Source organism: Toxorhynchites rutilus, chromosome 2 (assembly GCF_029784135.1).
Source record: "Toxorhynchites rutilus septentrionalis strain SRP chromosome 2, ASM2978413v1, whole genome shotgun sequence".
In the NCBI taxonomy this organism is placed as follows: Eukaryota; Metazoa; Arthropoda; class Insecta; order Diptera; family Culicidae; genus Toxorhynchites; species Toxorhynchites rutilus.
In genome coordinates this window covers 202,671,216-202,683,654 of record NC_073745.1, presented here as the reverse complement: position 1 = coordinate 202,683,654, position 12,439 = coordinate 202,671,216, and the positions used below count along the sequence as shown (strand labels likewise).

The window sequence follows — 12,439 nt, the reverse complement described above, 5'->3', positions numbered from 1 at the left end:
ATTGAGTCTTCCTCGTGATTACTACTTTCAACAGAATAATGACCCGAAGCAAACTGACCTTATCGTGCTGGAATACCTGCTTTATAATGTCCCAATCAACTCAAAACACCTCCGCAATCACCGGACTTCAACACTATTGAGTATATATGGTGGGAAATAAAGAATCATCTGAAGAATAAAAATCCAGAGGACAAAGCGGAACTCAAAACGACGATTACGGAAATCTGGGAGGCACTTCCGTCTACAGTGTTTGGAAATCTCGACACGGCGCTTGCAAAAAGTTCTGGACGCCAAAGGGGGACCAAACCAGATACAAAGGGGATTGATTTTTGTTATTTGTAGAGGTTACGAAAATGTTCACGCTTGTCCACGGTGAGGGGGGAGGGGGTTTTAATATTGTCTATGTGGAAACGTTAAGTATTTTTTAAAGTAGAACATTCAAGTTAGAAGTCAAAATTGAATGAGATCTGTTTTGTATTTACACGATTTTTTTAACTTCACGCCCGCCCTGAGTACTCAGTATTCATCAATCAAAATACTGAACTGCCTGAGAGTGCTGCTCGGTCAAACATCCATATTTTTTCATATGACTGAACCTCTTTTCTGAAATGTATATTCTGAAGGTAACGCACATGAACTAGGATCCAATTTATTCCAATCGGTAATAGAGGGCCATTAAATCCTCCAGGATAGAGACACCCAATAACACAAAGAATGTTGGATTTTGTGTAGTATTAAAAATCACGACTTAAGTGCGGGTTGAATTCAGCTTTTGCTCTTGATGACAAAACTGTTTGGTTTGTTTACGAGAACTCTCAAGGATTCCTGAACATTGAAACGAAAAACAAATTCTTCCATGAGTGTACGGGCCGTATCTCTGGAGATCTTTTTCTTGCAATGATGTTGTTCTTCATTGATGTCTGGTAATTTATGTAATACGCTTTTTTTGAGTTGTCTTGAAAGTTCATGCTGCTATTGCTGATTAATTAAAAGAAAAGATTAATCTTTCATGCACATGAATTAGTAGATTCACTATAGATGTCCAAAATCACCGAAATCGCAGAAACGAAACATCACGAAAAACATGCATGAAACATGCAAACATGCAACAATGCATGGACTACATATTAACCCATATTACGGAACCCGACCGGATTTGACAAATCGCAATCCGAACGAAATAAACTTTTGCATTCTGCATTTCAAGGTTGCATTATTTGTACAATCCGATAGGATTTGATTCGATCAGATTAAGGGGGATAGAGACACGAATTTCGGACGTTTGTTCGAGCTCCGAAAAAGGAAAACAAAGAATATTTTTACCATCCATTATATCACTATTTGTTATATCAATAAAACAAAAATTTAACGGAAAAAATATATATCCATAATTAGAAGCTGATCGAGTGAGGGGGTTCAAAAAATAGTTGTGCCAAGGCGTACAAGATTCCAGCACTTCTGGTTCTCTGAAACAAAAAAAATCGAACAGATTCTGAATCAGTAAAGATGCCACTATCATATGAACCTCGGACAAGTCAAAAACGTGTTTTTTGATAAAATGGCGGAAATTTGAACAGATTCTGAATCAGTAATGATGCCACTATCGTATGAACCTCGGACAAGTCAAAAATGTGTTTTTTGATAAAATGGTGGAAATTTAAAGGAAAAAAATGCTGTTAAAAACTTTTTTTTTAAGTTTCTTGATTTTTTTAAAATAGTAAAGTTACGAAATTATGATTTTTTATAGGTTCATGCGATAGAAAGATACATACAGATTGTATTCATATATACATAGATCGGATAAGTAGAACTTGAGATATCGTGTAAACCAGTTTGAAAAACATATTTCGAGAAAAACGCGTTTGAAGTTAATTGTTATAGCCGTACTAGATAAGATATCGCATCATTAAAATGGCTATAACTTGGTAAATAATGAGATTTTCAAAAAGTCTCTTCTATGGTATATTCTTAAATGTGAATTAGAGAAATATGAAGAAAAAAAATTGTTTTTTTTTCAAATTTTTAGACTAGAATACCCTCTTAAAGAACGCAACAATGTGCTAATTTCAAATCCGACCGGATTCAGGAATAAGGGTTTATTTCACCGAAAAACACTTGAAGGGACTTATCTCAATCTGCGATTCGTTTCATAAACGCGACGAAAATACATATTTGTAGCGGATTGTATAGGGCAAATCATTTACAAGAATGTTGAGTTAAAAAAAAATCTTAGCAAGTGAATGGAACCCCGAAGCAGGTTTTCGCTTGAAGAAAGTTATGGCTGGGTCTGGTAGGACTAAAGAAAATCTATATCGTGAGCTTCTACCAAGCAACTAGTTTCGATGAATTCCAACAAGTACTGCTAGCAGCTTAACGTATGAAAATCAACGATCCAGAACGCTTCTAAGGCACTTCTAAAACTCCACCCGCCTTACACACCAGATATTGCATCTTCAGATTATTAACTGTTAAGATTCTTGTAAGAACTTCAACTTACTGTATAGCATAAGTTCTGAGAGGATGGAATTCTCAAGTTGCATGAAGGATGCTGAAATATTCAGGAAAAAAACGGTGCATCTATGATCGAAAAGATGTATGCCTACAAAAATATGCTTTTGGTTTTTTCCTTAGAATCGGCATGAATTTTTCAGGACAATATTCAGCATGATTTAACAATTAAGGGTTGTAGGTCAACGGAATCATCAATCACGATGATACTGCAGATGTTTTGTTTTACTAGGTTCATTATAGCCATCAGACACTACCGAACCTGTAAAAGCGAAAGTCATTGATGTTTAGATGAGAAAATTCTGTTTTGAAACAAAGTGGTTGATTTCATTGTATGATTTTTTTGAAAACTCAAGCAGCCAGCCAGCTGTAATAAAAAAAACTTGAGAATAAGCTCACAAAGGATATTTTCAAATGGATATGGAAATAACGTGAATGGAATTCGGAAGAAAATAATGAGCTCCCGGACAATGTTGACAAACATCGAAGATTTCAAGACAAATCGTTACCATTGGTAAGGCTATAATTTTTATCAATAAACGTATGGAATAGAAAATAGAAACAAACTTGAAATGAAATTTAAGCGAAAAAATATAATTTCTCGATTTTTCCTCAAAACCGGAGGAATGTCCACGTGGACAACAGGGGGAGGGGTATAAGAAATGTCCACGCTTGTCCACGGAGGGGGAGGGGGGTGTCTAAAATCATGCTTTTTCTGTCCACGTGGTATGTGGACAGTCCCATGTTTGGATGATTTTGCTAACTCCAAAAAAAATCGCATGTTTGAAGCCGATATATTTATCTTGGTTTTCGATATAAACAAGAAGGTGACCCTATCAGGACGGCATCATCGCTGCGAACCACTATGACAGTTTCTCATCTGATGCCAAGAGAGAAGTGCACTGAAAAGCTATCCGTGGAAGAGAGAAACATGATTTGCACTCTCTCTCTCGTTCACCGTGCAAATAAAAAATTGTCCCTACGCGGAGCAGAAAGAAAAATTTTGCTGATCAAAAAGTGCATGTTTTTCCGGGTATCAATCCCAATCCGGCCACAATAGTGCCACCAAAATGTGACCCAAGTGGGAAGAAAGTGAATGATATATAATTCGACCCGCAAGTGCTTAAATTGAGGGGGCAATTAGAAAACGAAAAGTGCCCATTCGGCTGCTGACAGGCGATTTCTTTCTACTTGTGGAAGAAAAAATCAAAATGGTTGTATCGAAAGATGGTAAGCGGCGAAGGAAAGTTGGATCCGTAGCGGCTGTCGGTGCGAATACTGCAAGCGGCTCTACCATCAACAGCCCGTCTGGTGGTTCTTCCTCCGGAAATACTTTGCGAGGAGGCAATAGTGCTGGAAACAGCCTTGCGATAGTTTCCAGTTCGGCAAATGCAAGAGAAACCCCCGATAGAGATCTCTCGCCGGAGGTTCCAAAAAGGTAGGTAGCTGCTTCCGTACATAGGCGGGGTGAGTGTTCGAAATGTGTTATGCCTTATGAATCATGAATATTTTCCTATTTTTTGTTCGGATTGGATTTGCGGAATTCCGCTCTGCTTCAGAAAAAATATGATCGATGTGAAAAAATTGTATGTGTCATTAACAATATTTTGGACATGTAACCCTGTTATTGTTTTTGTGGTCGGCAAATATTCTTTAGGTGAGTGTCTCTAATAGAAGCAACAACATTGAGTAATGCTAAATTATGAAGTATCTGATTAACTTGAGATTAGATTTTAACAAGAAAAATGATCTGATGATTACATTATTTTTCAATACGTTATAATTGAATGAGAAACAATTCTCGCGTAACTTTTGAAAAGGTCCTAAGTAACAAATGTAAACAAATCGAGTTAATGGATGCACACTATTAGCTCTCAATCATTGAACGCATTGCGAAAACAACCGTTCAAGTATCTATCTTTTTCATCTTTTTACCACCGATACCAAAAAATGTCGAATTCGAATTTTAACCCCTTGTCATACGATTTATTTTTCAACAACAGGGCCCAAACACGAGCACATTGAGTCGTTCCGATTTTTTGCTGAATGTGTGTATTTTACTTACGATCGTAGCAGTCCCGCATCATCATACGCCTGAAGCTTGTATTCATTTCACATCGATAGTGAGGTTCGATGTTGTACGTTCTGACACAGTCTAATCGCCACCGAGATGAAGAATAGAAGGTGGGATTCACGGGTTTTGGTTGTGTTGAACTTTGATTGTGTTAGTAGCCAGGAAGATAGGAAGTTCACATACCAGGCATACCAGTCAGTTACTCAAATGGTATAAAATTGAATATGTCAACGAATAACGTTGAAAAAGGATGTACAGAAGCTAATTACAGATTTCCAAATCATATTTTTCGAATTCTGAACAAAAAAAAACAACATATCACGAACTAAAATGTTTACTTTTTTCTTTGATTTCAGAAATAGTATTCTAATGTCTACTATGTTTGGATTCTAGAGCAACTTCATGGAAGTTTGACTTTTGTCAGCAATTGGAAATACTTTTTTCACAATTAGGTTGCTGAAAACTTCAGTCGTCTAAAACTAAGGCTCAAGCAGAAAACTTTTCGTCTCAATCTAAGTCATACGGAGTCAATTAAATTTATTTTTCAAGTTCATTTTACATGAACCTTATTTACCATGCACTGTCAAATGTTTATCCGTCAAAGGAACAAAAGATTGTGTGACTCTGACTTTGTTCGTTTACGTTTTTGGTCGACATAACGAGAAGTAAAATTGAATTAAAATTAAGTCTGGAACACTTCAAAAATACTGAAATTTTAGTTTCTGTTAAAATGTCGGGCCCTTATGATTTTGAACGCTAGCATTGATTTAGGAAAAAACTAGTTCGTAACAACACTTTTCCTATGGATTGGACTATTATAAGAAAAGTAACATACATAAACAAAATCTGTGACGTCACAGATTTAAAAAATCTTCCCACCTTCCATTTTCCATCTCGAATCGCCACGAGTGTGGTTCGACGTGTGGTATACGTGAAGAGGTTAAGCACTCAACCACAGCAGTGGAACTCCATACAATTCACTGACTAAAAAGTGTCCAAATTTTCAATCCTTGTTTACATGAAGAATAAACTTTTTTCAGGCATACTTGATTTGAGAGTGTATCGATTTCTAGCTGTTTTGGCGCAAGGTCTTTAATGAAGAATGATAAGATGAGAAGGTTTATATAAAAATGTTCATAATTACATAAGTTTATTCAAATATTAATATTGCTCTTATATTAACTCATTACTGCCCAGGTGTAGGTTATGTTTACTTTGCGACTTTTGCGGGAAACTCGAACTTTGCAAGCTTCAATACACAACAAAACAACAAAAATGACAGATAAAATGACACTGACACAAAAAAACACTCTTAAATTGTCATGTGGTATCATTTAAAATGCGTTTAACACTTTAGTTTCATCAAAAACATGTTTTTCGAAAACGGGCATTTTTGCGTATTAAATTTCAATCGCTGTGCACTAATGGGTTAACTGTTCAGTGCAATTTTATCAAAATTTGTAAGAGAAATTAAAAAAGGAATGCGTTTTTTAAATATTTTTTTCTAATATGGTTATTAGAAATCCATGATTACCTTTGCTTTATCATTTACCCCTTATTATTTGTCAATTTTTCCTGCTTTTCGTTTTTCGACCTATTATTTTGACAGTGAACTGAGAGGTTTGAAATTGCGAAAGATTTGTTTTGAAAGAACGAATTGTGGAAAATGAAGTGGAAATTTTTTTTAAGATTTATAATTAAAATTTCTGTAGTCCTATATTTCTGAGTTTGTTAAATGACAGATTGAGGTTGATTCATAAAGAATTCGATTTCATTTGATATGTCGATTTTGAAATCGGCTCAATAGTTGAAAAGTTAAGAATTTTTGGAAGAAATCATGAGTTTAATGTGTTTTTTTAGTTTTTAACTTTCAAACCATTGAGCTTATATAGGATCGACATATCAAGTGTAATCTTATATTTTTATGAATCCGCAAACATGCCTTGTAGTAATTTAAAAAAAACCTAACTTAAAACGACAAAAAGTGTTATCGATTCTAGGATATGTAATGATAGAAAAATATTCACGTAGGACTACGTCTTCGATTTCTATATAGGGGGGTCACTCTACGAAAAATGTAACGTTCATTTAGAGTTTTCAAATGCATATTACGCAGAATCGTTATCACGACATATGTTATGATATATACCATTATATAGCAAGTTTATCCAGCATTTTTTCGCATGAGACATGAACAGTGGAAATAATAAACAAATGAGCAATTTAACAAATAAAAGAGGCATGTTTTGCGAGGTAAATCACGTGTTATGCATTCTTTCTCCCAACTTCGTTCCCATGAATGTTGTATGCAACAAGAAATTGTGTGCAATAGTTCGTTCTATGAAACAAATTAGCAAGACCAAACAATTATCAAATAATCAGATAAAAGATTTCATGCATTATTCAACATTCATGCAAGATTTCATCAAAGCAACGAGGAAAGTGTCACCCATACAGTGATCGTTTGTTAATTGAGTCAGAAAATCAATACAATTATCGAATTTTACTCGCTAACTGGACTGCAAAAGCAATACTTGAAGATGACATCTACTATTGATACATAACTACTTTGCAGCCCAGTTAAAGTACGCCCTGTGATAGATAAGTCCAGTTGGCGAATGACTTCTGTATATGACGGTGTGATGAACATCTTGAGCAAGTGTCCAGGCTGCGGCAACATGGGCAATCGTACAGCGAAAAATGATATCAATACTAAGAGGATGGCAGCAATTATCACGCGAGTACTAATAGAAATCGGCATTACATCCCATCACAAAAATGGAGCGAAATGATATATCAATTGAGCAGTAGAACCAATGTCACAGTCTGCAGACAAACATTTCGCCGAAAAAGCTACTCTTCCCGATGCCTTAGAATAAGACAATGGAAAAAAATCACAATACCATAGCTATCCATTAACCTTTTCGCTACAAGAGTCGTCTTTAGACGACACTAAAGTGATACTGCACATCAATCACACCAGCGTGATGTGCATACTTTTCGGCGCAGTGCTCCGTACAACGGTAGCACTCCGGCGGAGCACACTGCCGTATTGAAAGGGTTAAAAATAAAGCAACTTCATGATTTCGTGTGTATTTTACCTCAAAATATCACGAAATCGTAAGTATTTTCAACTTGTTTTTTGTTTCTTCCCCACAAACTTCATATTCAATGTAATCAATGACGATATAATTTACTTTGTTTACCGTTCAACATATACTTCATCTACCATTCCACCCTGTTATGAGTCACACTGATATTCATTAATCATTTTCAGTTAGACAGAAGCTTACTTTCTTTTTTGTTCATTACAAATCGTTTGACGGTTATGATTACATACAACAAACTCCCTTTTCAGGGCTACAATTTGGAGTTTCAAAATAGTTAAGCTAACAGATTTCTAAAACTGAATGAATTACATTAAAAAAACACCTTTTCTGAACAATCATAGTCCTACGTCAAACTTCCGTCTGTGCCCTAGGCTCAAACCCTTCTACTTTTATATGATAAAATTTGATTATATATAAAAAATATTACACTTGCGATGGTGATATCCGAAAAAATATTTGAAAAAGACGGGTGGGTAATGTCAGGGACATAACCGGAGTGACGTAGGAATATACAAAAGGGACAACTCATACTAAATATATATTTTAAATATATAGTTTTATTTTCTTCTCCTACGTGAATACCTACCTTTCTACCTGAAAAATGGATTAGTTTACTGTTTGCTCTTAATGAACATGTTGGGGGTTCTGAAAAGAAGCTTTGGTGTTGTGTTTTTGCGTTTTTTTACAAACTTGATTCTTTATTTTTTTCTGAAGGCTAAGTATAAAGCCTTAAATGTTCAACGGGCATCTTTCGGCGTATGCACATATCGTACAATCAAAATGATGGCTGTGATAGGGAATGCATAGGTGGTTATCAGCTCATTCACTATCATATATTTCACTATTGAGCACATTACCGTACCTTAAACTGTGGTTTCGGAGACGAATGAATTGTAAGATTTGTAGTCTCCGCAAACAAAGTAAATAAAAATGAAAAAGAACTGAGGTTTTGGAGACGAACTCTACGATCTGTCGAGAAATAAACGAGCTAGAAGCGTTCTGAAAAACCAACAGTAAATACAGGGACGGATGACCTTCGGATTAAAGTCCTTTAAAATAAGAACAGAGCAGCAGGAAATACATAGCTCATCATGTTGCTCCTTAGTTATGTTTCTATACAATGCAGATGTAACGTCAGTCAATTTTCAACATCAGTTATAAACCAAAGAAAACGATTCTTGCTACCGAAAAAATTCAGTAATGCCATCCTGCATACAATGTGTTGTAATTTGAAGCCACTTTTAATTCGGGAACCATGCATAGGTTTGTGAAAACTGAATGATCAATTTAAAAGACCCCAACCACCAATATGTTCAAGAACAAGCATGAACAAAATAAATCAGTTTATATTATATGTCATATTATGTCACTTTGGTATTGTGAATAACTTTTAATAACTCTTCTTTAAAAGGTTTAATGGCCCTGAAAAGCGCCGTGTTTTACGGTGGCTGGTTTTGCCACCAAAGCAGTCTGTATAAACAAACTTTTTCCTTCTTCTACCTGCTGCCGGTTTGCGATTGCGTTTGCCACTCGCTGAAACTAGTTGTTGCCACCGAACCGAATGTGCTCTGTTCTGTAGCCGGGTTTTCTTATTGTCGTGAGCAGCTTTGCAAGCCAACTCGAGCAGCTAACCAGCTAACTCGATCACTTCGGCGGCCGAAACTATATAACGCCGACTGGGGCACTGATGCTAACGCGCTCGGCCTAGCTACCCTTGCGGAGCAATTGGCGAATACACCTACGGGGAATTGCAGACCAACACGATTCGAGCAGAATTTTGCCTTTCCCTTCACTTTTCCTCCTTTGCCATGTCCAGACATGGCTGCTTGGGTTGGTTTGTTGATGTGAAGGGTGGCAAATCAGAAAACGATCACGTTTTTATGAAATAAAGTTAACGTCAATAACTATTTTCACTGTGAACGAATTCTCATGACTTGCATACCAATCGAATCGGAAATTCTCTAAGATTTGTTTGATATGCTATACATTACAGTTCGCTAATCTCTAAACGGTCTAAATTCATGAAAACTGAAAATACTTTCTTTTTCCGATACATTTGTTCTGCCGATTTATGTGCTAACCCTACCGTATTTCAAATGCTTTTAACACGAACATTTCTTAACAGATCGGAATGTTGCTTGCAACTATTGATTGGAAATATTTCTACGCGTCTATCACAATTAATAAAATATTATGTTCCATGAGATGAAAAATTGAATAACTGTAAAATGTCAAGCGTTATCTAAATGCCCTAACTGCCAAGTTTTGATTGACTCGATTTACGGTTTCCCCAACACAGACTTAAAAATCGATGTACCTGTGGAAATTCGCTCTGCAAATATACATGTAAGTTGGGGGTATTTTCGTTCCCACCGAGCTGTGTTTTCCTAACACGGACTTCAAAATCAATGTGTCTGGGGAAATCCGCTTTGTCAAAACATGCAAGTCGGGGGTATTTTTCCCCACTGAGCTGTGTTTCCCTAACACGGACTTCAAAATGAATGTGCCTGGGGCAATCCGCTTTGCAAATACATGCAAGACGGGGGTATTTTGACGTAGGACTACGTCTAACCGGAAGATATAGGGGGTGAAATGGAAATCTAGGCACTGAACAAGTAGGAAAAAATGCAAGATTTGGAACGCTTATAACTCGAGCATTTCTCAATAGATCGCAAAAGTTTTTGCATCAATTGATAGGAAATATATCTACGCATCTATAATAACGAATAACATTTAATTTTTCTTGAGATAAATAATTGAATAATTGTGAAATATCAAGCATTGTTAAAATGCACTATGTGCCCATTTTTGATTGGTCCGTTTTGTGCTCCTCAAATCGTACCGACCAAAACGGGCAACCAGAGCAGCAGCGAAATAGAATGAAGCACGATTGGAAAGGAAAAAGAAAAAAATTAACGAAACATTGGTCGCAGTCTCACACATGCGTAATTCTCGAGCCAACCAGTCAGCTTAAAAATCCCCGCTCCGCTGCCGTAACGATCATTCTCATTCAAACCGTACACCACATCGGTTCGCATCACAACACATCAACAAACCAACCCAAGCAGCCATGTCTGGACATGGTAAAGGAGGAAAAGTGAAGGGAAAGGCAAAATCCCGCTCGAACCGTGTTGATCTGGAGTTCCCCGCAAGGGTAGTTAGGCCGAGCGCGTTAGTACCAGTGCACCAGTCCACCTAGCTGGCGTTATATAGTTTCGCCGACCAAGTGATCGAGTTAGCTGGCAAAGCTGCTCGCGACGATAAGAAAACCCGCATTCGGAACAGAACACATTCGGTTCGGTGGACATCAAGACAACAGGCAGTTGCAGCGAGTGGCAAACACAATCGCAAACGGCATCAGGTAGCAGAAGAAAAAAAGTTTGTTATTTATACAAACTGCTTTGGTGGCAAATCCAGAACAAGGCGGCATCGAGGGCGTTCGAAATGGTTTTTTTCAAAACCACGAGTACTAAGTTTTCTAAATTGGAACCATTCCATAAAACAAGGCGCTTTTCAGGGCCATTAAACCTTCCAAAAAAGAGTTTAGGAAATACAGTTCAATGCTTTCTAAAACATTATCCAAAATAATAATAAAACACAAATTGATTTTTTCATAATTTGTTTGCCAGGATCTGATGAGTATGTGAATTTGGCAGTTGTTCTGAGCTTATTGATTTTCACCAATTCTTAAATTTCTTCTAGATTGAAAGTACAGTAATTTACACTTATCTCGACATTTAGCTAATTGGACGGACCTGTAATGCGAGATATTTAGTTGGACATTTTTGTAAACATAGAGTTCGGGGTCCAAATTATGACCCCACATTGAAAGTCTACACTGTACCACTGTCATCGCAAATGTTCAATTACAGGTTAAAATTACCTCCAATCCGACACTGAGTGGTGGTATTGCGACGTGCCATTGAATGTAATTTACTGTAAAATATGTCACAAGCTGGATGGGAAGAAATTTTCCAACTGTGAAAGCTGTGGCGAGTGGCAAACGCAATCGCTAAACAGAAAGGTTTAGCCGAACAAGATGGGGATATCGAGTGATAACAAAACAATAAACTCTTTAGATTGAAGATTATTTTTTGATCCTGAAAAGGACCCTTTTTAGCCTGCATGTGAAACCAACGAGCGAACAAATCGTAATGAATGTATTTTTTTGCCATCGCTCCCTTTTAACGCTCATTCGTTCGTCTCGTTGGACTCGCCCCTCTGGCTGAGTCTGCCGATTTGTCTCTATCTTGTGAGTGTGTACCGCTAGAGTATAAAACACGCGGACCCCCAAAAAATATCTTATTTTCTTTCAAACCGTAAACCCGTGTGGTTGTACGGCATCGGTATCGTGGACGTAACAAAGGTGAACAAGTTAAGGGAAAGGCAAAGTCTCACTCGAACCGTGCAGGTCTCCAGTTCCCTGTTGGTCGCATTCACTGATTGCTCCGCAAGGGTAACTAAGCCGAACGGATTGGTGCCGGAGCACCAGCATACCTAACAGCGATTATAGAGTTTCGGCCGTCGGAGTGCTTCGGTTCGGCGCTCATCAAGGCAACAATTAGTTTCAGTAAGTGGCAAAGTGTTTCTCCGGCACGTCGCATTAAATGTAATTTACTGAACAACATGTCACAAACTGGATGGGAAGAAATTTTCCAACTGTGAAAGCTGTGGCGAGTGGCAAACGCAATAGCTAAACAGGAAGGTTTAACCGAACAAGATGGGAATATCGAGTGATAACAAAAAC

The 12,439-nt window shown here is 37.2% G+C and overlaps 1 protein-coding gene across 1 annotated transcript in view; it reads left to right on the top strand.

Moving 5' to 3' along the window:
- The first annotated feature begins 3,427 nt into the window (after positions 1 to 3,427).
- The window catches only part of LOC129767463 (protein Jumonji), a 38,193-nt gene continuing 29,181 nt past the window's right edge, over positions 3,428 to 12,439 (top strand). The window contains exon 1 of the mRNA XM_055768392.1: positions 3,428 to 3,946. Within this exon, the coding sequence (XP_055624367.1) occupies positions 3,720 to 3,946 (227 nt within the window). The 5' untranslated portion in view covers positions 3,428 to 3,719. The remainder of the gene's footprint in view (positions 3,947 to 12,439) is intronic.